Genomic DNA, 27,338 nt, shown 5'->3' with positions numbered 1-27,338 from the left:
TGTATATTGTTCCTTTTAAGTAGACTGGGTACTATTCTCCAAGACCTTTGTTATGTCTTTAATGGATGAGATACTTGCTATTTTACTTGCTCATGTTGTATGAAAAATTGACATAGGTGGAAGGCCCATGCTACCCTCAGTACAGGTAAACCTGTAGTAGTAATACCACGGTTACAACAATGATGACAATAATTGCCATAGCACTGTAGAAAGGCACAATACAGACATCTAAATATAAAGTAATGAGAGTAGGGTAGTGACTTTAAAAAATATGAAGTGACCTATTGCTATCAATATACTTACAAGGAAGAAATCCTTGTAAAATACAGAAGTAGCCAAAGAGATAGAAGACACAATAGAAACATATTTCTTAACAATTTTTAACTCCTGGTTACCATTTGATTGTGATAACCAAGGAGGGGGCACAATCCAGCAAACTAAACATCTGTAGATAATAAAAAACTAAAAATATCTTGTATTTACAAAGGGCCAGAAAACCTACAGAACATGCTTCCCTCTCAAGGGATTCTAATCCCAATTAAATGGTTCATATAGTTATAGTGAAGAGTTTGCATTTTAAATATTTTTGACAGTACTTAAACCTAATTTTTAAATTTTTCTCATTTTATGTAAATAACATGTTTTAATTTATTTTTACTCAGCCTTAGGATGAAGGATTTCCTATCATTTTATGAAGAAAATCAATAATTTCATTGACAGAAACTAGCTATGTTTTGTCAAGTAAGGGTTACCAAATATTCTATGTTTTCTGGCTTGTGGTATACCTTTAGGTTCACCTACTTCCTATAGGGACGCATATGGTGGCACTTACCGGGTCTGCCTAGCTGCTCTCTATCATGTCTTAATATTGGTGACTAAGCACTTTTCTGTAAAATGTAACCAAAATGTTGAGATGTTTTTCTTTTCTCGGTACTTCTAAAGACAAATTGACATAGAGGGGAAAAAGAGACTCACAAGTTTTTGGCAGATAAATTTTTTATCTCCAAAAGTCATAAGTACAAAATGGAGTGACAAAGATTTTCACATTTTGTGCATTTCTTTGGTCACCTTTCAGCAGTTAGATAAATTACTCTTCACTTATGATTTTTGTGTGAACCTCCCTGCTCTTCACCCTCAGCTTGTTGACCTGGGACTCAGCAATGTCAGCCCGTTCCTCGGCCTCCTCCAGCTCATGCTGGATCCTGCGGAATTTGGAGAGGTTGACGTTGGATTGTTCCTCCTGTGAATGGAAATCCATTTATGAGAGAAGAAAGTTCAGAATTTTTCCATTCTTAGGTCAGTGGATCTTGAATTTCCTTTTTTACTTAAAAATGATTCACTCTAGCAGATATTTTAAGAAACCTAGAGAAATGCTCTTGAATTTTTATTTTTTTTTTATTTTTGCATTAGCTTCTTGAACTCATAGATAACAAGGAAGGACAGGTGACCTTTGTATCTGAACTTTTAGAACAGCAGAACATCCTAGAGCTACTACTAAAAATGCCAGGTGTCCAGCTTTGTTTTTTTTTTTGTTTGTTTGTTTGTTTTTTTCAGAATCCTGAGAATGGAACCAAACCTTTTAAGAGTGCAAGTATGCAATCTATACCAAACCAAACCATTAAGCTTGAATATAAGTTATTGCCATGTGAGTATAAATTATTGCCACTTAAGTTTAGAAATTAAGCAAGAAGTTTGTTTCCTAAAATAGTCTGAGCTGTCTCTGATTATACTTAAATATATAGCAGAGAATTTGAGCAGGTCAGTTCTAGTTTAGTCTCTGATAATCATTCTTATTTAAAAGTCTCAGTAAGAACCTCCAAAATGTGGCATTCAAATTTAGAACAGACATAAAGCTTAGAATCATTAAATAGTATAGCTTGAGAAAAAACCGCAGCTTTTCCTCTTACAGATGAGGAAAGTAGGAACTGGAGAAAGATTAAGCAATTTGTCCGAGGTATGGACAGTAGTGTGTGTGTGTGTCCGTGCACACAAGTGTGTTTGTTTTCTCTCCCTCCCTCATTCCCCTCCATTCCCATCTTTCTCTCTCTCTTACCTTAGATGTCAGGGGTAAAATAAAAACCATCAATGAACAGAGGAACTCATTTGTGATATGTAACTATGCATATTTATATGTAGGAAGTTGAAACTATTTGATTATTAATCCAGATGAATCATGGGATACGGAAATGAGATAAAGTGGAGTGTTAAGAATCTACTGATTTGAACATAACCAAGACCTTCTGAGTTTCAGAATCTTATGTTTAACTATTTACTTGACATGTTCACTTGTGTATATATGGTATTATGTATCTAAAACAGAATTCCTGTTTCTTTCTTGCCCTGCAATTCTGTTCTTCCCTTTGTTCCCCACTTAAGTGTTACATCATCCACTTGGTTACTCAAACCATAAACTTGATAAATTACTCTTAATTGCCTTTCTTTCATCTCCCAAGTGCAACCTATTAGCAATCTTGTAGTTTCTACCTCCAAAATATGTCCTGAATTTCTCCACTTCTCTCTGCTCCACTCTCTTATCCAAGCCACAGAACCGACCTGAAAAGCTTCCTAACATGTCTCTCTGCACCCACTTGTGTTACCCAGTAACCCATTCTTTACATAGTATCCCAAATGCTCTTTTTAAAAAATATAGATCAGGTAGTGACTGACCCACATTAAAACCCTCCCTGGCTTCCCAGTACCTTATTGTTCTTACCATGGCCTGGAAGACCCTATGAGCTGCCTCCTGCCTGGCTCTCCAGTCCCAGTTGTGGTGCTTTCCTCCTTTTTGTGTCTGCTTCTTGAGCCAGACTCTTTCCCACTCAAAAGCTTTGCATTTGCTCTTCCCCATCTCTAGAACATCTTCTGCTGGCTTGTCAGGTGATTGGTTTTACCTCAGCCTCGGACCTCCATGTAGCCATTTGTTTTCTTTTGATCCTTCCTCATTTTACTCATCTTTTCTTTTGTCACTTTCACTAAACTGGCCTGGTCATGTCTGAGAAAAATCACCCCAAGGGGTTGTGAACTCACCGCTTCTTCAGCTTGTCTCTTGTAGGATTTCACCTTTGCTTGCAGTTTGTCCACCAGGTCCTGGAGCCTGAGAATATTCTTGCGGTCTTCCTCAGTCTGAAATAATGTTTTCAAGAGTAAGTTTCTTGAAAGTACAAATATTACATTTTGTCATACATATGACTTTTAATCCCATGTAGACTAAAGTGAAAACCTAGACAGGCCATTTTCCTTACTTGGTAAGTGAGTTCCTTCACTTTTCTCTCATGTTTGCGTAGACCCTTGACAGCTTCAACATTGCGCTTCTGTTCACTTTCAACTTCACCTTCAAGTTCACGAACCTACAAGAAGATGGACATTTTAAGGACATTCCTTTGACGAATTTCTACTTCTTCACATGACCCACATACTTTTTTACTCTGCTTTATATGTAGTTTTTAATGCCCTAGTTCAGTTTTCCTTATTATGAGCTTTTGGGCATGAGGGAATAGCTCCCCCTCATCTCAGTATGCCCCACATCATCTAGCAGTGCTAGGTATTCAGAATCGTGTGTTGGATTGGAATGAGATAGGAATACATGCTGATTAGGAGACCCACCCTGGCCTCCAGTTTCTGGATCTGCTTCTTCCCGCCCTTCAGGGCCAGCTGCTCAGCCTCATCCAGACGATGCTGCAGGTCCTTCACTGTCTGTTCCAGGTTCTTCTTCATCCGCTCCAGATGGGCGCTGGTGTCCTGTTCCTTCTTCAGCTCCTCAGCCATCATGGCAGCCTAATTAGCAGTAAAACAGAATGGGTTAAGACAGCTAAGACAGCATATTAAGATTTAAGTTTGACCACCACTGTGTTACCCTTCACTCACATCAGTGATGGCCTTCTTGGCCTTCTCTTCTGCATTGCGGGCTTCCTGGATGATGTCTTCCATCTCTCCCTGGATTTGGGAAATGTCTGTCTCCAGCTTCTTCTTGGTGTTGATCAGGCTGGTGTTCTGTTTAAAATGTGAAATTTAGAAATATTAGGCACATGAGAGAAAAATTAGGAAACCTCATGTTCTAATGAACCATAAACGAATTAACTAAATGAATTCATTAATATTCCTCCTTGTTTCATAAATTATCTGAGTTGACATATGTTTAAAAGACAATCAACTGGCCGGGCGCGGTGGCTCATGCTTGTAATCCCAGCACTTTGGGAGGCCGAGGCGGGTGGATTACAAGATCAGGGGATCAAGACCATCCTGGCTAACACGGTGAAACCCCGTCTCCACTAAAAATACAAAAAATTAGCCGGGCGTGGTGGCAGGCGCCTGTAGTCCCAGGTACTCCGGAGGCTGAGGCAGGAGAATGGCATGAGCCCGGGAGGTGGAGCTTGCAGCGAACCAAGGTTGCACCACTGCACTCCACCCTGAGCGACAGAGCGAGACTCCATCTCAAAAAAAAAAAAAAAAAAAAAAAAAAAAAAAAAAAAAATACAATCAACTATGGATGTTATAGTTCAGATAAACAAAAATATAGATAATCAAAAAAAATATTTTAAACTTTATCCTTCATGAAATCTTATAAATAGATTTCTTAATAGTACCACGATTTCAGCAAGAATGTCATTTTCATACCCTTGTATTTGTTACTATTCTATTATTACATGCACCTGGGTGTGCAGGAGCTGAACACGCTCACTGGCATCCAGGAGCTCCTGTTCTGCGATTTTCCTGCTCCTCTCTGTCTGTTCCAGAGTGGCCCGCAGCTCCTCGATCTCAGCCTGCAACAGGTTGGCTCTGCGCTCCACCATAGCCAGCTGCTCCTTCAGGTCCTCCTGGCTCCGGAGAGCATCATCCAGGTGGAGCTGGGTATCCTGTGGAACAAACCGTCATTGAGACACCATGTATTCAGGGTTGCAGGCACCCCAATTGTCCTGGGATCATCTGTTGGACATATTTACCTTGAGGATGGCTTGGGTGTTCCTGTAGTTCCTCAGGGCCTCAGCAGCCATGCGGTTGGCATGGTTCAGCTGGATTTCCATTTCATTGAGGTCTCCCTCCATCTTCTTCTTGAGCCTAATGGCATCATTCCTGCTCCTGATCTCAGCATCCAGCGTGCTCTGCATGGACTCCACGATTCTAATGTGGTTTCTCTTCATCTGGTCAATTTCCTCATCTTTTTCAGCAATTTTCCTATCAACCTCAGACTTGACTTGGTTCAACTCAAGCTGGATGCGCAGGATCTTTCCCTCTTCATGTTCAAGAGATGCCTTAATGACAGCAAGAGGTGACATTAGTAGGGTAATGGAAGTGTGTAGTATTCTAGAGATAAGAATGATTTATCATTCATGAAACCTTATTTATAAATAGATTTCTAAGTAGTAGTAAGATTTAAGCAAGAGTGTCATTTTCATGCGTTTGCATTTTCTTGCTATTCTCTAACACACACACTGTCTGCCTTTGTGCTGCCATCATACATTTTTATTTTGTTGTTTTAGACATTTCTACAAATTATTGAATGTTATTGTTGATTTTATATGCTTTTATCTCCCTAGGTAGATTGTGCCCTTGAAAGCAGGGCCTTTAACTGATTCATCTTTGTTTGCTCAGTGTGTAGCACAGTTCCTGACGTATGGTTATGTTGGTTGTATGCATGATCAGTTCTCCATTCTCATCCCTAGTTCATGGAGCAAAAATTATTTTTCGTTTCTCTTGATTCACCATTCCTTACATTTAATAGACCCCAATTCCTCTTCTAATTGTTTTAGAGTATGCAATAAAATGCTTACCTCTGCCTCCTCTAAAGCAGCCTGAAGTTCAGACTTTTCTTGCTCAACTTGCTTCTTTATTTTTTCCAGTTCATGGATACGCTTTCCTCCTTCTGCAATCTGTTCAGTGAGATCAGAAATCTCCTCTGTTGGTGAACAAAAAATATAGAAATTTGTTTATAGATGGAAAAGATTCTTTCAAATCTTTTATTGTTAAAGAAAAGGTAAAATGTTCTCACGTTGCAAATTCTTATTTTCCCGCTTCAAGGTTTCAAGTTGGTCTAAAGATTCCTCATAAGCATTCTTAATCTTAAATAGTTCTGTGCTGAGTGAGCGGGATTCCTTTTGAGAAGCTTCAAGTTCAGCATGAGTTTCTTCACACTTCTGTTTCCATTCTGCCAGGATCTGAAGGTCAAGGAATGGACAAGAAATTTAGTGGACAAAATTTGATGAGATAAAAACCATCTATTCTGGCACCTCTCAGAGTTGAGGTGTTCTGGGACTGAAAAAAAATTACGAATGAGAAGAATAGAAACCATAGGAGCACTTCCCCTCTCCACAGACAGCTGCTGATGGGTTAAGAGCTACTGAGAACAGCCCTCAGATGGTTTGAATTGGGCACACTGAAGGTAGCAGGCTATTGTTAATTCTGTGTTGAAAGTTGAAGCAAAAACTGGAGAGAATACCTTATCAAAGTTCCTTTGCTTTTTGTCCAGGGCAGCACAAGCAGCATTTGTCCTCTCAACATCAATCATGAGGTCCTCAACTTCATTCTGGAGCCTCTGCTTCGTCTTCTCAAGGGAAGCACATTTGGCATTCACAGCTTCTACATGTTCCTCAGCATCCTGCAGACGCTGAGCCAGCTTCTTCCTAAAAAGTGAAATATGGGCAATAAAAGTGAATGGCTGTCAACTGAATTGGGTGTTTCAAAGTGGGTACAAGAGAGTGAATTCCACAATCAGACTTCTTTAATACTTTGCTTCTCAAGCTTGCTTTGTAGGTCCAGTTCTATATTAACTCATTCCCATTATCCTACCACCAAATACCAAAAACAACCCCAGTTTTGGTATTGCCATACTTCATAGAGTGGCTTTAAGGCCATCCATGACAAGCATGAGCTAACACTTTACCCTTCCAGGTAGCTGGCTTATTCCTCTTCCATAGAATATTAATATCTACCTTGAATTACTGGTTTGTTTTTCTGTGTCTCCACATAATTTTAATCCCCAGAGGGAGAGTCTGTACTATACTAATCTTTGTATTCTTGTAGGCTGTCCAACATATTAAGGGCTCAAATGTTGGATAAATTGAATTCAAATGAAATATACTTGATTTTGTCTGTCTAATTGTATCCCTTATTTGTGCTAGTTTTTAATTAATCCATTAATAATAAAGAAGCTTTCCCACATCAATATATATTTTGCATCGAGAACTCCTCTCAGAATCTCTTCTAAGGCATCTACCAAAACATTAATTCCAACAATATGGCTGTATATGGTCCCAGAATGTTTTTTCCCTAGTTTTTCATATGTTTTGGGAGCAAGCAAACTTATAGTTCCATTTTGACTAAGTCTGGAACATACTTGGCCTCCTCCAGCTCCTCTGTGCGCTGGATGGCGTCTGTCTCGTATTTGGTCCTCCACTGGGCAACCTCACTGTTGGCCTTGGACATTGCTCTCTGTAGCTCGGCCTTGGCTTCCTGCTCCTCCTCATACTGTTCCCGCAGCAGGTCACAGTCATGGCGGGAGGACTGCAGGGCATGTGCCAGGGCACTCTTGGCCTGAGAACATAGAGATTGATGACTTAATTTTATATATTTAAAGTGATGTTTGATTCCTGATCTCCTATAGGCCACCAGAAGAAAGTCTGTAAAAGTAAGCGAAAAACAAATAACAAGAACAATAATGACAAGAACGACAAGTGGAGCTTACCTTTATCTCCTCTTCAAGTTGCCTTTTCAGTTCCTCAATCTGTTGTGTAAAGGCTTGTTTGCCCCTCGAGAGCTGTGAAACTAGTGTGTCCTTTTCATCTAGCTGGCGTGAATATTCACCTATAAAAGACCAAGTCCAGAAAACTCAACCTTACTTTGGAAATTAAAACTCTAAAATAAAAACTTGAGCAGGGAAAGGGAGCTGAGTTTGAAACTTGATGGAGGGTATGGGTGACAACAAACCACCAACATCCACTTTAACCCTGATAAGCAGATCCATGTAAAAATTAGAAGCATGGAGAAATTTGAGGCAGATTACATGCTTGTGAACAGCACAAAAGATTTCAAGAGATTTCTACAATTATTTGATCATAGTCAAAATTGATGAAGAAACGTGAAAAAAATGTAAATCAAGCCATCAAAATATTCTAGTACTTTTTATTTTATGTAAGGCAGTAGTGTTGTCTAATTTGCCTTCCATTGAAAGTTGGTTGAAACAAAGGATTTATACTGTGGAAAATAAGAGACTTTGGGCAATGTCTTCTGTAAGTAGAAATGATAGTCAAGAGAAATTCTGGAAAGATTTTTATATTAAGAAATGATTAAGTGGTCTCCCATCCCCAGAATGAATTGGTTTCTGGATAAGTACTTTCCAAACTAAATGGCATTTACACATGTCTTCAATTTTTTAAGCACCATAATGCAGAAAATGCACTATATTATGTTAGAAAGATAGTAAAATTTTTCCACACCATTTTTATACTAGTTATCTTGAACTTTGTCTCTGTCATTTAATAAGAATTATAATAAATATTTATTCTGAACTTTGTTATAGAAAGAACAGTATTTGAATACCAAAAGTGTAGAGTGATTTTCCAACACTTTAACCTGCCTATTACTTTAATAGCCTAAATTACCCATAAAACAATTTCCATTTTGTTACCTCTACTTGGGGAGATACAACTTTGGTAGAAAGTTGGACAAGTCAGTAGGAGGGGGAATAAATGCGAGACCTTCCAATTTCTCTAATCAAAAATCTACAAATCTTACTTGAATGCTTCTCAGCTGGGTTGTGGTCTTGAATATTTCCCTACTTAACCGTGTTAGTTACCAGTAATTGGCAAGACTTCAGGAAAAAGACTGGAGTAAACATTCTTGGACAAGTCGCTTCATCACTACCATAATCCACTGTCTTTAAAATGGGGATAGTATTACACAGACTAATGAGGAAAATAAAGTAACACATAGCTTGCGAAAGTATTTTGAAAAGTGAAAAGAGGTACTGTAAGGATGCACTTTGTTTTTGATAACTTTTTGATTAAAGCCAAGTCTCCCTTAAAGTCTTCAAAAATAAAAGGGCCTGATGCTATTTATCTCTCTCTCTCTCTCTATATATATATAATATATATATGTGTGGATATATATATACATATATACATGTATATATATGTTTCATATATATACACATGTATTTCTCTCGTATATATATGAAAGAAAGCAACCTCATGCCAGTGGTCAATAATGTGTTCATATTAGTGGGGATCTCCCAAGGAGGTAGTATATGACCTGAAGTAAATAAATGCAGAGTTTTTCAGCGGATTACACATGCAGGGTGAATTTGTCATTCAAGGTCAGTACTGGTACATGGCCCACCTGATTCTGTCTGCAGGCGCGCTCTCTGTGCTGTGAGGTCATTGATCAGCCGCTGCTGCTCCTCTTCCTTGGTCTTAATTTCACTCAGTTGATCTTCTAGAGCACGGCACATCTTTTCAAGGTTTCCCTGCATTCAAAAAGTGGTAGAAGGCATCTCAAGTAAGTAGTTGGACCAAAGAAAGTTTCAGTAATCTAAACATTCCATATGAGCTGCAGTACTCATTTATTTTGAGAAGAAACTATCTTTACAAACAAAACCAGCAAAGGTCTTAGATTGTGAATGGAAAGACTAATAAGATACATAGTCCAAGCATACAGCCACTGAATTACTTGTTAATCTAACTACTTTACTAAGTTGTACTATCCGTGATACGAGAAAAAGGGTGCCTGATTTAGTTCATGAGACGTTTTTGAGATACAAATCATATTTGTGCTAAAGGGAAAAACAAAAAACCAAATAATCAATGTGAAGTGTTGATTGTACCTTGGCTTTGGAGACAGTCTCCATGTTACTAGCAAGGTCATCGATCTCCATCTTCATCTCACTCTTCTCCTTCTCCAGCTTCTGCTTCACTCGCTGCAGGTTGTCAATCTGCTCCCCAAGCTCGGCCACACTATCTGCATGCTTCTTCCTCAGGGTGGCCGCCGTGGCTTCATGCTGTAGGGTGGCCTCCTCCAGGTCCCTGCGCATTTTCTGGAACTCAGCCTCCCGCTTCTTGTTCATCTCAATCTGGGCTGAGGTGGCCCCACCGGCTTCTTCCAGCCTCTCGCTGATCTCCTCCAGCTCCCGGGAGAGGTCAGAGCGCTGCTTCTCTGCTTTGGCCCGGGAGGCCCGCTCTGCCTCGATTTCCTCCTCCAGCTCCTCAATGCGGGCCTGGGAATGGTGAAAAATATTAATACGAACTCAACTTCTTGGTGTCAGTAACTTTTCGATGTTAAATTAGCCTGGCGAAAATCATTTAACGTACTTGTAACTCCTTGATTTTCTTCTGCAGCTGCATACCAAGGGCTTGTTCATCTTCAATCTTGCTTTGCAGACCGCTCATTTCAAACTCTTTCCTATTAGAAAAGCCCTTTATGTCAGTCTCAGAAATATTAAGAGTAATTTCCCCACAAAACTGTTGACCTAAAACTGCTTACTTTTTAAGCTTTTCCTCAAGTTGTTGTTTGTCATTTTCTATATCCATTGTGGATTCTTGAGCCAATTTTAGGTCTCCCTCTAGTTTTCTCTTTGCTCTTTCTAGATCCATCCGGATTTTCTTTTCTTGTTCCAAAGATCCTTCAAGCTAAAAGTTAATAATCCATGAATATGGTTCTTAGAATGGTAGCACCTTTTGTCCCAGATGAAATTTTTAAACATTATATCTATTCAGCAAACTATTTTTCTATGAATTAGGCAGATTTGTCCCATTGATTCCATTCTCCTTGGTATTTACCTAGTCGAAAAAGTCATCGTTTAAAAGGTAAAATGTGCCTCTTTGTCACGTTGTTACAATAAGTTACTAGTGAGACATTATGCCTTCTGCATCTCCCCACTGGAATCCAATACTTTTCCAGCTGGGATGGACACCATGCTAATATTTCCAAACCATGAACTTTTTTAACGCCTCCCTTACTCAGGCATTTTCAGTGGGTTCTCTATTAGATATCAGATCATGTTTAAAGCCAAATTTATCTTCCACATTCCTAATTCTGAGTGTCCTTTGTTTCTGTGAGAGAAAACCTTATTGATCATTACAACTTCTTTGCTGCTGCTATGCTGCCTTCTTAGAACACCCTCCCTCTTCTTTCTTTTTGCACATAGCCCCTTGTCTTTCAAGCCCAGCGAAAGACCTGTTTTGCTTGTATAGCTTTTCTTTGTGAACACATTAACCTTCCTTTCCATCAATTCTTTTTACCCATATTGTCTATTATTCACAGTTAACTTTCTTTATTGATTTTAAAAACTTTATTGTGTGTACATCTTAGACCTTGTAATAGGGATGATGTTCCATATTCCTCATTCATAGGAGGCACTTGATAAGTACTCACTATATCATAACAACACAAACTTATGCTTACTTAGTTACAAAATTTAAAAAATCATTTTTATATAATGTTAGGCTTACATCATCCACTTGTTGTTCAAGTTTGATTTTAGCTTTGGTCAGGGTGTTGACTTTGTCCTCCTCTGCCTGCAGGTCATCCAGGGTCTGCTGGTGGGCCTCCTGGAGAGCCTTCTTCTCCTTGGTCAGCTTAGCAATGGTTTCATCCAGACCTGCCATCTCTTCTGTGAGGTTTTTCACCTACAAAGGTGAAGAAAGCAGCTTAGTTGCTATAAAGCACCTTTGTTGGGTGGCAGAACCTCTATACGGTACTGCAGAATATGATTGATACCTTGTTTTCTGTGGCATGTTTCTCCTTCTCAACCTTGGCCAGTGTCAGCTCAAGGTCATCAATGTCTTTCTTGAGTTCTGAACATTCATCCTCCAGTTTCCTCTTCTTAGCTGTCAGCTCAGCATTGATCTCTTCCTCATCCTCAGCTCTCTCAGTCACCTCTTTGATTTTGGCCTCTAGCTGGATTTTGGTTTTGATTAGCTGGTCACACCTTTCCTCTGCATCAGCCAAGCTGTCAGCTTCCTGAGAAGAGGCAATAGATATTTTAGATTTTAGTTTCCTAGACATTTTCAGATTTTATTAATATTTTGAAACTAAACAAGTAAATTGTTTTAAGCCTGCAGGTTAATTTTTATTAGCTTTCTACCATTCAGTAAATATTGGGCACTTATGAGTCTGGTAATAAAAAAAGGAACTTAAGTCATAGTTCCTGGTGAAATTATGTTACAATTATATTTGTTATAACATATATAATATGTTGGTATATAATTTCGGGTCAGCCAATTTTCTTTATTTAATATTTATTTTCAGGAGCATTCAATATATGAAAAACCAATAGATAAAAGGATTGGGTTTCTAGCAGGTTGCTGGGAGAGAAGGGTACTATCAGAAAAGTGCCTTAACAGGAAGAAATGTCATCCAGTGACAGAGTAGACAAAGGGAATGGAACATGTCCAAGGTGATGCTTAGAGAAGTAGCAAGCATATTTCTCTTAAGAAGAAATAGGAGTTGAGATAAACTGTGAGGGAAGGACCATGTCTCTCATTCAAACTTACATCCCTGTCTGGGACTTCACCCAATATTTATTAGTGGATAGTTGATAGAATATTGTTAAACAGAAGTTTTATAATACTATCCTCAAAGGAGAGGAGTATTCTTGGATAGATTATCTCCTGTTTCTTGAAGGCACGATGAACCACTCCTCAATGTGGAAAACCCTGATCTATACAAAGTACAGGAAAGTCACAGTACCAACCTAGGTATTTGCAATTCATCATTCTTTAGATTTTCTAAATATGTGTCCCAAACTTGTAGGCACAATGAGACTAGTCAATTCCCTTTCTGAATTCAGAGAACTGGGAGGGTAACTTTTAATGTTTCTGCTGTTGGTTTTGGTGGCAGCAATTGAACTGTCTTGTTATTTGGGTTACAAAAATGGGTTAGATAGTGGCTTTTGATCAAATATTTCTCTCCAAGCCTCTGGATAGTTACTGGGACATTAGAATAAGAATATCAACCCTATCTCTCATACTTTGCATAAAAATAGACATTATCTGTGGAAGGCATTGCCATTATCCTTACAGAAAGCATTGCCATTATTCTTGCCATAATCCTACTCTTTCAGGTACTAAAAGTTTCTAAAAATAAAGTTGAGCACAAAGTTGCTCGGGGATTGTAGATACAAAACTCAGAATATTGATTTCAAGTTAATGTGTTTTCATCAAAGTCTCCTTCCTCTTCACTGACAATATTTTTCTTTTTCACTGCTCTTATTTGCATTTTTCGGTAGGGAGAATTTAGGGAGCAAAGCTCACTTTATTTCCTGTTCACATTCTGCTGTGGAAAACAACAGAGGGGAAGGAAAAATGCTTTTATTTTTCCCTTCTTGACATCAAAGAATCCTACCACAGTGATTTTTAGTAATATTGTGTAGGGAATTCTATAGAACATTCTAAGGAGTTGTGGATTGTTAAAGATTCATAATCTGTCCCTTATTTGGTAGAATCTAGATCTGTCTTTAGTGACCACTGAGCTGAAGTTTTAGCATCAGATTGCAGGAAATGACTTCGGGATACTCACAGCTTGAACCTGGAGTTGCAAGTCATTTTTTTCTTGCATCAGAGTAACCATTTTTTCTTCCAGCTCTTTCCTTTTTGCCTCGGTCTTAGCCAGCTCTTCTTTGGTTTTCTCAAATTCTTCCTTCATGTTGGCCATCTCCTTCTCTGTCTCTGCACTTTTGAGGAGGGGTTTGATCTTGAAATACAGCTTCATCCAGGGCCAGTGCTTCACATTCATGAAGGCACGGACATTGTACTGGATGCAGAAGATGGACTCTCTGTCATAGGAACAGAAATGTCCAAATCAGATTATAATAAGAAGCAGAATTAAAACACCTAAGATGATGAGGTTAAGTAAAGAATTCTTATTAATACCTTCTTTCCACCATTTTCTGGTACTCCACTCTTGCCAAGAACCCTCTGCACATGGCCTGGGTTCGGGTAATCAGCTGGGCCAGCTTCTCATCTCGCATCTCCTCTAGGAGCCCCAGAAGACCAGCTTTGAAAAAGACCTATGTGTGGGAAGAATTTCAGATCAGAAAATTTACATAAAGTTCAAAGGGACAGGAATAGCATCAGGTAGGATTTACAGAATATTACCTTGGTGTGACCAAATTTATACTGGGTGTGGTCAATGTCAATGGACCCCAGGAGCTTCTCCGAAGCCTTCTTGCTATCGATGAATTGTCCTTCAGGGATAGCACTTGCATTTAACACCTTGTATCTGTTTAAGCCAGACAAAAAAATGATATGGCTGTTGTCACAGACAAGAAATCTTCCTGTCTGGCTATAGAAACAACATAGCCACTGGGTAATCTGAAATAAACAAGAAATCATATCTACCCCTTTATCTATCCTCTGTTTATTCAAAGGACTTCAGAGTTTTCTTATGTCAATATGGAGTTTGTTAAGTGAGTTTATCTTCTCTTCAATTTTAAGAGGAGGTATAAAGGATTCTTTCATTGAAAAATGTTTAAAAAGTAATAAAAACCTCTTAAAATAATTTACAGCAAAAATGTCTGACCTCTGTTTGAAGTCTGCATAAAGGATTCTGCTTGGGAAGCCTTTCCTGCAGATGCGGATGCCTTCCAGCACACCGTTACACCTCAGCTGATGCAGGACAAGCTCATGCTCCATGGCACCTAAAAGAATGAATCCACATGCCATACTTCGTGGTCTATCACACACACACTGGAGCTTGTCTGGATATCAGAAATGTCTTACCAGGAGTTTTAGTTTCATTGGGGATGATGCACCGCACAAAGTGGGGGTGAGTGCTCCTCAAGTTGGTCATCAGCTTATTCAAATTCTCCTGTGGAACCATGTGAGTTTATACTTTAAAAAATGTACTGTTTTCTACATTCATATTTATAGACATAATTATTGAGATCTATGACAGTGGTTTAATTCTAATGAATAGTATCCAGATGAAAATTTTCAAAGAGTTATCTCTGGAATTTCCACATTCCTAATATGTCCCCCTGTTTTCTGTTGGTGTGCATTAGAAGCATGGTTTTCTACTTGCTGTTGAAGTGACTGTTCGCTGCTGTTTAATTTCCTAGTATATGTTTTAAATTCACTATGACACTCTAAATATATGGAAATACTCTACCCATTCTTTTTTTGCCTAGATACATGGTCTGATTTTACTACTAATCAATGCCTTCCTCTAATTCTCCCACTTTTTTCTTTGTCTTTTCTTCTTCTTCTTCTTTTTTTTTTTTTTCTGAGATGGAGTCTTGCTCTGTTGCCCAGGCTGGAGTACAGTGGCACAATCTTGGCTCACGGTAACCTCTGCCTCCCGGGTTCAAACAATTCTCCTGCCTTAGCCTCCTGAGTAGCTGGGATTACAGGCACATGCCACCACCCCCAGCTAATTTTTGTATTTTTGGTAGAGACGGGGTTTCACCATGTTGGCCAGGCTGGTCTCGAACTCCTGACCTCAAGTGATCCACCCACCTTAACCTCCCAAAGTGCTGGGATTACAGGCATGAGCCATGGTGCCCAGTCACACTCACTTCTTTCTTTACCTGACTTTCACTTGTATCTGTGTGTCTATCAAATGCATATTCCTTGCCATAGATACAGAGCTGTGTCCTCCTGCTTATTCCACAGAAAGTGGCCTTTATTAATGCCTATTCTGGGAATTGGTAGAAAACTGACAGCCATGTTACCAAGCGTGTGAAGTTTTCCATCTTTTGAAAATCCTGGTTTTTCCGAATATCTACAGCATCAGTTATTAGAGATGGAATCAGAAATGGGATTGCCAAAAGAAAAATAGACTTTTCTTTTTTTCCTTGAGATAGAGTCTTGCTCTGTCAGCCAGGCTGGAGTACAGTGACATGATCTCAGCTCATGGTAACCTCCGCCTCCTGGGTTCAAGCGATTCTCATGCCCAGCCTCCTGAGTAGCTGGGATTACAGGTGGGCACCACCATGCCTGGCTAATTTTTATATTTTTGGTAGAGACGGGGTTTCATCATGTTGGCCAGGCTAGTCTCGAACTCCTGGCCTCAAGTGATCTGCCTGCCTTGGCTTCTCAAATTGCTGGGATTACAGGCGTGAGCAACTGTGCTTGGCCGTAATTTTTTTTTAAGTGCTATTTATTATCACATCTGGTTTCTTATTTCCTTCTTTTGACTCAGGCTCCAATTCCCACCACTGTTCTATCTTTAGCTTTCAAAATCTACTCATTTCGGTTCTATACCAATGTATCTTTAAGCACCTAAATCACTTGGAGACTCCCAAAGCCTCAAGCAAGTCTCAGCTTTACTTAATCCTATCCCACTGGAGTCTTTTAAGTGTTAAATGACCTCATTCTCAGGCCCCAGAATTGAATTTTGCCGTCTAATACTGACTTCTGCAATTCGCTTTCATCTCTCCTGACTCCTGTGTCTTCTGAATAGTGAGGTATCTCTTCCAAACTATCCCCTCTTTCAAACTATCCTCAAGCTCCCTAAAACTCAGTTTTACCACTACCAGCTGAACTATCTCGTTGAGTCACATCAGTTCTAGAATCCTTGCAAGGTTAGTTTTTTCCCCCACACCATAGAGTACATTTAATATCCTAAATCTAATTAGACAGAGAAAATGAAGTTTGTACCCTGAAGAGAGCAGACACAGTCTGGAAAGAAGAACCCTTCTTCTTACCACCTTTCTTTCCACCGCCAGCCTCTGAGGGGAAAAAGAAAGCAATCATAGGACAGCCTTTCTCTGGTTATGGTTTTTTTTTTTTTTTTTTTTTTTTGACGAAATTTCACTCTTGGTTGCCCAGACTGGAGTGCAGTGGCATGATCTCGGCTCACTGCAACCTCCACCTCCCGGGTTCAAGCGATTCTCCTGCCTCAGCCTCCCGAGTAGCTGGGATTATAGGCACCTGCCACCATGCCCGGCTAATTTTTGCATTTTTAGTAGAGATGGGGTTTTGCTATGTTGACCGGGCTGGTCTTAAACTCCTGACCTCAGGCAATCTACCCACCTTGGCCTCCCAAAATGCTGGGATTACAGGCACCGTGTCTGGCCTCTGGTTATGTTTTATACATTAGGTAAAATATTAATTATATTGATAATTACCTGCTTCCGCTCCCGTTGCCCCAGCAAAGAGGAGAGCCAGAGTCTTCATTGCAGACTTCTGGTACAGCCCCACTACAGTCTCATTCAGGGGGTCCTTGTTCTTGTCGAGCCAGCCGGCAATGTTGTAGTCCACGGTGCCAGCATAGTGAATCAAAGAGAAGTGGGCCTCAGGCTTGCCTTTGGCAGGCTTGGGCTTCTGGAAGTTATTGGATTTTCCAAGATGTTGTTCATACAGCTTGTTCTTGAAGGAGATGTCTGTCGCCTTGGGGAACATGCACTCCTCTTCCAGGATGGAGAAGATGCCCATAGGCTGGAAGAATGAAAAGAAATAAATGCCACTTGAATTCTGTCTGCTTATAGAAATAACATTTAACATTAATAATTATCCCATCTGAGTAAATTCATCCTTTAATTCTACAGAGTTAACGAAAACTCGTTCCTTTGGTCAGAAGTCATTAATTTCACAAATATTTATTGGGTGCTGATCAGGAGCCACGTGCTGTGTCAGGCTCTGGGATATGACAGAGTAAGACAGATGAGGGCTGTGCTCCTGTGGAGTTTGTGTCTTTACCCCAAAGACCTGAGAGCAATATTTCTCCAAGTGTGACTTGCGAATTAGCTGCATCAGAATCACTTGCTCAAAATGAGGATTCCGATGTTTCATCCTACACTTACCAGAAAATATTTCTAGGGGTGAGACGAGGGAAACCTGCAATTGTACCAAGTATTCTTGGTGAGTCTTTCGCACACTGGATTTTAAAAGCCTCTGCTTTAACGTACAGTAGTAGAAATTCATACTTCGAATGCAGTAATAATGACTTTAGGATGACAAAAAACAGTAAGTAAAAAATATTCTAGTCAGTGCACTTTTTGTAAGGAAAGACGACTTTAAATGTAAGACTTTGTATTGCAAACTGTGGGTAAGTGTTGTGTTCTGGACTCTATAGAAAATATTTAATCTCCTTTTACCAGAATATCTACTTCAGAGTTGGCAAAATAAGGAATTCTCCTCATGTTTTTCACAAGTAGAAATATTTAGCCATTGCCTATATCAAGATTTTATGATTTTCTTTTAAATACTGTACAGCAGTATGATCTGTGGTCTGCAAAAAGCAAGCCAACCTTCTCGATGAGCTCGATGCAGGCAGCCAGGTCCATCCCAAAGTCAATGAACGTCCACTCAATGCCTTCCTTCTTGTACTCCTCCTGCTCCAGCACGAACATGTGGTGGTTGAAAAACTGTTGCAGTTTCTCATTGGTGAAGTTGATGCACAGCTGCTCCAGGCTGTTGAACTAAATGAGTTGAAAATACAAATTAGCATTCAATTGATAATGAAATCTTGTCTTTGAAAGGGGTGTTTTTTTAGTTAGCCAAATTGCCCTCTTAGGATGGTATCGTTTTGTCCTACCTATACCTACACAATGAAGTTTTTGCTGCTGTTAGCATACTTGTTAAAATTGTCTCTTCAACACCTGTCAACAAGCTCTGAATGATGCTTTCCTATGCAATAAAAAAAAGTTGTTTGGAGCTGGAGGCCATTATCCTTAGCAAACTAACGCAGGAACAGAAAACCAAATACTGTATGTTCTCACATATAAGTGGGAGCTAAATGATGAGAACACATGGACACATAGAGGGAAACAGCACACACTGGGGCCTATTGGAGGGTGGAGAGTGGGAGGAGGGAGGGGATCAGAAAAAATAACTTATGGGTACTAGGCTTCATACGTGGGCAACACAGCTTACCTATGTCACAAACCTTCACATGGACCCCTGAACTTAAAAGTTTTTTTTTAAAAGTTGTTTGGTTTTTATAGTATTTGTTTTTGTTAGTCAGAGGTTTCTTAATGATTATGATTATGTTGTAAACTAGCTAAATTTGCTAGATCTGAGCCATTATGGTCTGTATGTTGTCCTTAATAATAAAAATTCAACAGCTAATATTTGGTGAACATTTACTCTACAGTAGACACTATGCTGAGTGCCTTGTATAAGTTACTGCATTTAATCCTCACAGCTACCTTTGTAGGTGGTATCATTTGCTCATTTCATGGGTGAGGAAACACTATTAGGGAGGCTAAGTAACTTGTGTAAGACCATGGTAGTAAGGGTCATGGCAGGAACCCCAACATTTTGATGCCAGAGCCAGTGTTTGTAACTACTCCTAGAACTTGAGTAGACCTGCCCTGCTTTATTATTCGGGACACCTACATAGAAACACAATTGAGGATGCCCTTGTTTAAGGGCACTATCACCATACACAAAAGTCAAAGGAATTCTATGAGGGGGATGAATCTGGCAAGCATATGCAAAGTGCAAGAAGCCAGTCACAAAGACTACATATTATCCGATTCCATTATAAGACATGTCCAGAACAGCCAAAACCAGAGACAGAAAGTAGATTAGGGGTTTCTGTGGCCTAGGGGGAGGACAAAATAGAATTTCCTGTTGGGATGATGAAAATGTTCTGAAATTGTTATGATGATAGCATGTACCTGTGAATATACTAAAAACCATTGAATTTTATACTTTAAATAGGTGAATTCTATGATATGTTAATTATATCTCGATAAAGCTGTTACTTCAAAAAAAAAAAAAAAAAAAAAAAGAAGCTCAAAATGATTGCAAGTACCCTGTCATTAGTTCTCTTATTTTAAAAAGTGTGGATTGCTTTTTCTGTTCCTGCTTGATGACAGATTATTCCTTTCTTTCCACGTTGGCTTGGAAATGTCTGGAAGTGCTTCCGTTTCTAAAATTTCATCCAGTTTCAATCAGTCCGTACACAGATAAAAGTTTAGAATTGGGACCTCTAAATGAGACACATCCGAGATACTGCTGTCAAGTGGAGGATTGCAGTAACCCTATTTCCTAAGCTGTGTAGCAGGTATTCTTTCTTAGGCAGACAAATTTGAGTTTATTTATGATGCCATTTCTATACTCAATACCTGGGTATTGCAGAGGTTATCCTAATAATTAAACACATTTCATTTCTTGGCAAACAGAATCTCAAAGTCTTTCTTTTAAAGACTTTGTCTTCTCCACTGCTATCTTTGATTCTATTGTTGCCCTCAGTATCTTACTGTTTACTGAGTGCTGCCTGCATGCTTGGGGACTGTGTTAAGGGCTGAAAATTCAGAAATCTTGAAACTAGCAGACAGATCTCAGAAGTGAATCTGTGATCTGGAATGTTAAGTGCTTTACCTACAGGTCCTAGTTGAATTTGCCCAATGATCAATCAGGTACATTCTCATTATTACACAGCTAGTAATTGGCAGAGCAGGAGTTTGAATCCAGGTCTGTCTCATTCCAAAGTTCACTTCCTTTCACGGTCTTTTGGTGCTCTTTCATGTGTCAGTTAAGTTTATAGTGCAGCTATTTTTCATAGACCCTTTCCATAAGTGACTACAGGCATGCTGTATGACTGCAGCAACAAGCTTGCTTGTTGGAAACTTTTTTGGTACAATTTTTCTGCTAACTCACATCAAAGATCTCAAAGCCAGCAATGTCCAAGACCCCAATGAAGTACTGCCTGGGCTGCTTGGTGTCCAGCTGCTGGTTGATGCGGGTGACCATCCACAAGAACATCTTATCGTAGACAGCTTTGGCCAGAGCACCCACTGCATTGTACACCTTCACAGATAAAGTTTGTTGGTGTTATTAAAGACATGTCATGAAGGCCTGGGATGTGTGTGATTCATTGAGGTCATGCACTTACCTGCTGCACAGTTTGACCTTTGGTGACATACTCATTGCCGACCTTGACCCTAGGGTAGCAGAGGGCTTTGAGCAGATCTGCAGAGTTCAGATTTTGGAGATAGGCTGCCTTGTCAGCAACTGCAGAAACATAATTCGGATACCTAATATGACTTACTCTGGGACCCACAGTTCAAAGGGGCATAGTATTGAGTAAATAACTTTGTAGAAAATCTGTGTGTGGGTACATCTGAGTATGTCCATCAGGAGCTCAGCTGTAAAGAAGACTTGAGTTTTGGAATGGACATTTTTGCCTATATTCTCTCATTAAACCCAGATGGAGATTCATTTGGTACCTTCAGTGCCATCTGGCTCAGCTTGCTCCTCACGCTGCTTTTGCTTGAATTTCATGTTCCCATAATGCATCACAGCCCCTGTGAGCTTATAGATGGACACTCTTTCATCTGAAGTGAAGCCCAGAATTTCGATGGCACTCTACCATGAGAGATGAGAAGACAAAGATTAGGGCACAAGAGAATTTATACTGTATCCTTTACACACATATAGATGGCTGTTATTGCCATTCCCATGCATAATGGATTTTAAATTAAAATTCATATATAACTTACATCTGTAGCCATCAACTCTTCTTGGTCATCAATGCTGGGCACTGTGATCTCCCCTTGACTGACGAAGGCATAGTCGTATGGGTTGGTGGTGATCAGGAGCATTTCTGGGTCACAGAATTCAGGGCATATGTTTTACATTAGAAGACAGTACAGTGACAATCTTCTAGCTATGAATTTATTTCTTACCAATTAGATCTGGCTTCTTGTTAGACATGATCTGATAAAAAATATGATAGCTTCTTTCAGCCTTTAGCTGGAAAGTAACTCTAGACTTCTCCAGAAGATCTGCAACGGATAGTAGACATCAGATTACGGGGAAAAATTACACAATGTCCTGGAGTGATTTGGGGACTTGGGATCATTAGCTAAATCTCATTGGCCTCTTGAGATTTCAACTGAATGTTCCTGTGAAGTACCACATATTATGTCTCTACAAACACTATTGCAGTTCCTCCTGCCTCCTGGGAAAAAAGTGAAATATGCTTGGCTCAAGATATTCACTTCTCATACAGAAGATCCTTGACATTTGGAATATAATTGAGTCCTGAGACTCCCTCTGCAGGGTCCTGTCGCCATATAATAGAGGGACTACTAAAAGCAACAGTATTAAAGCTCAGACTAGGAATAAATCACATATCCTCAATCCCTGGACAACTTGTTTACTTCTAGTGTTAGTTTTTTCTTAAAAAAAATTGAAATCATTCTGAGGCTGGAATACTTTGTACATGCCCAGCAGTTCCTGGCAGTTCCCACAGAAGCATTACCTCATGACTGGAGTGGGTAAAGCATACTGTGGGCTATGGATAAGACTGACATTAACCACAAGCATGTTTGGCAGCAGACTGGTGCTTTACAAGCTCCATGTTCAGCAGGAGCTGCAAAGTGTTCCTCCAAACCAATATTTGTCATTCTTGGATTCTATTTAGGAGGTCCTGTTACTCACATGTTTCAATATCAGCAGAAGCCAGTTTCCCTGTGGTACCGAAGTGGATCCTGATGAATTTACCCTTGTAAGTAAAAAAAATGGTGTTATACCCAAAGCTTGAAGTACGTAGTGGGGATGCCACTGAAATAATTCAGACATGCTTTCTCTGGCATCTAAAGGCAGAGAAGACCCTTTGGCAACCAAGAGACTTACAAAGCGAGAGGAGTTGTCATTCCTCACGGTCTTGGCGTTGCCAAAGGCCTCCAGTAGGGGGTTGGCACTGATGATTTGATCTTCCAGAGTCCCCTGCAAAGGCAAGAGCAGTCCTTGCATCTGAGGCTTGGGAATTTCCTACCTGAGAGTCCCGACAGAGCCTGGATTCTGACTGTAACAATCAGACTCACCTGCATTTTGCCAGAAGTAACTTCTTCCTTCTTCTTCTCCCCAGTAACTGCAATTGTTGCAAAGTACTGGATGACACGCTTGGTGTTCACAGTCTTCCCTGCACCAGATTCTCCGCTGTCAAAGACCAAACATATGAGAAATTAAGCACGTGACAAATGAAACTACAACTACCTCATGCCTTTGTCTCTATATCTCTATTAGAGAGCCTTTTACATCTTTCTTTTCAGCCTGCATATAGCTCGTATTATTTCTTTTGCTTTGCACTGGCAAGAAGTAGACAAAATCAGTCATTATTCATTTAACACGTATTTCTTGAGTGTTTATAATGTGTCAGCTTTTTTTCTGGGTGCTGAGGCCTGGGCTTGAGGGGTCTGAAAAGCAGCTACTCAGCACCTCTGTAGTGAATGGAACAATTAGTAGGAAACTCTATGAAACGTGCATGTGTTTTTCCATTTCCTCGGACTAGAGACACGGCTCAAGTTTGGTCTTTGAAGGAACAGACATTCTCTAAGTGGGCCTTAAAAATGAACCGCTAGTAATATTTCCAAACTGTTGTACCTTTTGAAGGCTGTATGCTGCTCATTGCACTATACTGGGTTCCAGCCCAACTCATTTTACACTTTCTACACACCAAAAAGTTCTGTGGAACTTTCAAGACCAGCAAATGAGGTGATTTAGAACATTATTATTTTACATTCTAATGCAATGTAAACCTTATAATAAAGCTAAACCAATATCTAGTTCCAGGTTGATCATTCAGTGCTTTAGTAGGGAACATTAACTAATTTCTTTTTTTGGTTCGTCATTTTTCCAGTAAGAACAAACTGCCAATAAATCTCAGAATAGGAATACATACGTGATCAAGATAGACTGATTCTCCCGATCTAGAAGAAAAACAGTGGAAAATCAGCATATGTATCAGTTACACAAACAAAACTTTCTATAGGGAAACAGGGCATTTGAGTATAAGTGTCATGTATTCAGTGGGGTTTTTCAATATATTATGGTAAAGTTATGGGTGTGTCCTGTTGGTTTAATATAAAGAGCAGTATTCTCCAAAGCTAGATACATTCCGTAGTTGTCATCTGTAGATTTCAATGGCATGCTATCTGCTAATTAATGCATATAGCTGAAAAATGCATAATATGCTAAAGGCTTGGACTGTCATTTAATAGATTGAAATAGTGTTAATCAAGCCATGACTGAGATTTTGTTTCTAAATGTGTCAGATGACTTCACAAAGAGAAAAAATTTACTATCTTATGGCCACAGACTAACTTCAATATAGCCCTAACTTCGATCAGCCTTCCCCAAAGTGTACCATTGTGGTAAAGAAAGATGAGGTAAGAGAGGATGCCTCAATCAAAATAAAATCTTTCTAAGGGGGGAAAACAATTTCTGTTTATATGTGTGTAGCCCCAAAACATCATCTTCATTCAAACAGAGGGTATTATCTCTGAGATGTACTCTGATAACTTTAAAGAGATGACAGTACTTGTAAAAGAATCTAATTTATAATTAACAAGAAACTGAGGCACCAAAAGGATTGAACTCCTATTTTTCATTTCTATTCAGATAATACATGATTTATATGATTCAGTTGTTACTTAATCTTGGCTCTTATTACTTAAATATATAAAATAAATTGTGTGTTTCCAAGCAAGCAGACCATAAACAAATTAAACTTAATGGGATGGAGTAATAGCATGGCCTAGTAAAGTCAGGGAGGTGTAATCAGGAGAGCTGTGTTTTAATACGAGCTTTGACAGTATATACTTCTCTGTGCTTTAGTCGCCTCTGCTGAACAACCAGGGGCGTGAATTGGGTTTTTTTCTAAAGGTCTTTTTTTAGTTCTAATATTTTGTGATGATGGATGGTAAAATAATTCATATGAAAACCAGCTGAGCCACTCACCAGTCAGCATGAACTGATAGGCATTGTCAGAGATGGAGAAGATGTGGGGTGGGGCCTCCTGGCGCTTTTTGCCTCGGTAGGCTGTCACCACCTCTGCATTATACACTGGCAACCACTTGTAGGGGTTGACAGTGACACAGAACAAGCCTGAGTAGGTCTGCACCCAAAACAAAAGGGAGGAACAGAATTATTTGATGGGGACCTTAATCATCTACTACTTTTCAAAAACTATTAACTACTCTCATGAGTAGAAGACCGTGAGAAAGAACTCACATAGATCATCCAGGCTGCGTAGCGCTCTTTGAGGTTGTACAGCACAGCAGGCTCGTGTAGATGAGTCATCATGGCCATGTCCTCGATCTTGTCATATTTGGGAGGGTTCATGGGGAAGACTTGGTCATCTTTCACTGTTACAGTCTGTCCAGTCAAACAAGAGAGGCCAGATCAAAAAGTAAGTGCTAACTTAACCCAAAATGAGGCAGAGTCTAATCAGCTCCAGGTGTTTTTACTCACAGCTCCAGCTTCGGTCTTAGCTGTCACCTTCCCCCCTTCCCTGCTCTGCACTGTTGCTTTCACAAAGGACTCCTTAGGGTCCACCACAAAGACTGATGTCTTGGCATCAAAAGGCTTGTTCTGGGCTTCAATTCGCTCCCTTTCAGACTTTCGGAGGAAAGGAGCAGCCTCCCCAAAAATGGCCATCTCAGAGTCGGAACTCATGGCTGCAGGTTATTGATGGCAGCCCAGTTAAGGACCCTGGCTGGGAGAGGAAGAAAAGAAATTGTAGAAATTAAGAAACTGGACCATTAGATTCACATTTAAAACTTTAAAAAAAAATTTACTGACCAATTGAGTGCTTAGCATTGCATTGGGTATGACCACCTCCCTGGCTTGGTTGAGGATAAAATGTCAGTCTCCTTGTTCTGTGCCAGTGCTGACAGACACTTAATCATGCATTTGGAAAGAGACTGTTGTTTCTGGCTCACCTATTGCAGTCTCTTAGCTGCTTTCTCTGTTTCATTTGTTAGGTATATTAATCTTTATAAGCTGCCTATCATTGGCTTATGGAGAACATAAAGCTATAATGGTGGCAGGATAGTCTCCAGTTCTTTCACTTATAGTTTTTATCTTCCCAACTGGATTATAAGCACCTTGCAGGCAGGGAGCACTCTTCTTTTTATGGTATCCTTCACACCTCTTAGAACAAATGCTGGACACAGAGAAAGGCTCAAAGCTGGCTTGGTGAATTAAAAGAACAATAGGAATATGTTGCTATAATTTTAGGAACTATTCTGTACATGACAGAAATATTTTCATTATAAACTTGGGAGTTACGAAGACTTCCTAATATACAGGAAAGCAGAAATGTGTGGCTCTTTGTTTTGCATTGTTAAAAAATGTTCTGTTATCCATCAATTTCTGTTGTCTCTGTATAATAATTTTGACAAACTCAACTTCTTCACTGATCTTTAGCATTTCTTAAATATTTATTATAAAACATTATTACCTATGTTTTCTTGCTCTATTATTAACATTTTTATAACAATTTCACAAAACTTGTTCTTTTCAGGATCCCCCTCTTGCCACATTAGCTAGCATTCATTAATGCTGTCAATAATCTTCATGTATATTCTACTTTATAATAATAAAGATACCTTTTCCAGGGAAGCTCATTTGGATACATTTCTCCCATTGAAACTATGTTGACTCAGATAACATAATTAAAATGCTTCATCTTGCTGAATATGCTGACAATCATGTTTCGTATTGTGTGTGTGTATATATACATATGTGTGTGTGTGTATATATATATATTCGTTAATTTTTATTTTATAGATTGTGAAACAACATGCAGTTAAGCAACTTTTTCCAAGGCAAAGATTCAGACCATTCTATTCATCCAATTAGACATCATCTCTCATAGGTTTTTATATTTATAGTGCTGAGGAAAAGCCATGGTATAGAAAATTTCAATTTTCTCTATAATTGAGTAACACTTTGAAATGTTACATTGCATATTGTAATGCAGTCATTTAAAAGATAAACTACAATGCTGGAAATAGTGAATGAAATTCACTATTGTGAATAAAATTCCCAAAGACTCTGAGAAAGCATTTTCATATATTGCAAGGGATATGAGTTAAGGAGAACCAGTTTCTAAAGTCATTCTCCATTTTTTAAGAGAAGCGTGATCAACCATGAAATGGAAATGATTTTTTTTATCACTCCCCTCACCCCGCCCCCCACCACTGTCCAAACCACTGCAGAAGATTCCTTGCACTCTGTGAGGAATGAGAAAAAAAAAATCAGAATCTTACCGTAGAGATGCGACCTTAAAGTGGATCAGAACTGTAAGAAAAAGAGCAAACTTCTTCTGATTAAATTATAACAATTCCCAATTATGGAATAATTCTTAACTGAGAACCAGGAAATGACTGGGAAGACTACAACATCTAATTAAAATTGCTACGGAGTAAGCTGGTGCTTCACTGGCAGGGCTGCCAGGGACAGTGGGAGCCAGGATGTGTGGCATGCACGCGGGCAGCCAGACATCCCTTACCGTCCTCCAGACAGAGCCCTGTCCTCACACACACTTACCTTGAAGCTTTATGAGGAGAGACAAGTCATACTCATTCCAAGGGTACTTTTATAGGCTCAAATATGGAAAACACGTAACCTCCTCCTCTTTCTTAAAACATATTTGGCAAAACATGTTTT

The 27,338-nt window shown here is 39.4% G+C and overlaps 1 protein-coding gene across 2 annotated transcripts; it reads right to left on the bottom strand.

Annotated features, from left to right (window-relative positions):
- Positions 1–978: 978 nt before the first annotated feature.
- MYH1 (myosin heavy chain 1) lies at positions 979–27,253 on the bottom strand. Of its 2 annotated transcripts, XM_024350485.2 has the most exons (40): positions 27,219–27,253; positions 26,939–26,969; positions 25,137–25,380; positions 24,897–25,040; positions 24,624–24,780; positions 23,566–23,593; positions 22,709–22,823; positions 22,518–22,610; positions 22,323–22,386; positions 21,566–21,664; positions 21,380–21,483; positions 21,107–21,245; positions 20,773–20,891; positions 20,538–20,687; positions 18,179–18,349; positions 17,057–17,366; positions 16,587–16,657; positions 14,709–14,796; positions 14,509–14,626; positions 14,085–14,208; positions 13,860–13,996; positions 13,507–13,762; positions 11,707–11,949; positions 11,439–11,615; positions 10,471–10,616; positions 10,299–10,389; positions 9,815–10,204; positions 9,331–9,457; positions 7,679–7,797; positions 7,331–7,527; positions 6,434–6,617; positions 5,987–6,152; positions 5,769–5,893; positions 4,941–5,249; positions 4,650–4,853; positions 3,865–3,990; positions 3,604–3,774; positions 3,243–3,347; positions 3,028–3,123; positions 979–1,240 (listed from the first exon to the last, which is right to left on the bottom strand). In XM_024350485.2, exons 3-40 carry the CDS (start codon positions 25,338–25,340, stop codon positions 1,088–1,090), a joined length of 5,820 nt encoding a protein of 1,939 aa, XP_024206253.2. In that variant the 5' UTR covers positions 25,341–25,380; positions 26,939–26,969; positions 27,219–27,253; the 3' UTR covers positions 979–1,087. The 2 variants fall into 2 exon arrangements, with proteins under 2 accessions (XP_024206253.2, XP_024206254.2); XM_024350486.2 differs by lacking the exon at positions 27,219–27,253 and having other exon boundaries at positions 25,137–25,376; positions 26,939–26,975.
- Positions 27,254–27,338: the final 85 nt, after the last annotated feature.

The sequence above is a fragment of the Pan troglodytes genome, chromosome 19 (assembly GCF_028858775.2).
Source record: "Pan troglodytes isolate AG18354 chromosome 19, NHGRI_mPanTro3-v2.0_pri, whole genome shotgun sequence".
Lineage (NCBI taxonomy): Eukaryota > Metazoa > Chordata > Mammalia > Primates > Hominidae > Pan > Pan troglodytes.
Note: the sequence above shows the minus strand (reverse complement) of the source record. Positions and strands in the feature narration are given on the sequence as shown.

What these genes read in the sequence shown, in the direction of transcription:
- MYH1 (XM_024350485.2), bottom strand. Translation starts at nt 25,340, where the DNA reads ATGAGTTCCGACTCTGAGATGGCCATTTTTGGGGAGGCTGCTCCTTTC. An exon ending in CAATGAAACTAAAACTCCTG is followed by an intron (nt 14,627 to 14,708) that starts GTAAGACATTTC and finishes TCATTCTTTTAG; the next exon opens with GTGCCATGGAGCATGAGCTT. An exon ending in AGACTGTCTCCAAAGCCAAG is followed by an intron (nt 9,458 to 9,814) that starts GTACAATCAACA and finishes TTTTGAATGCAG; the next exon opens with GGAAACCTTGAAAAGATGTG.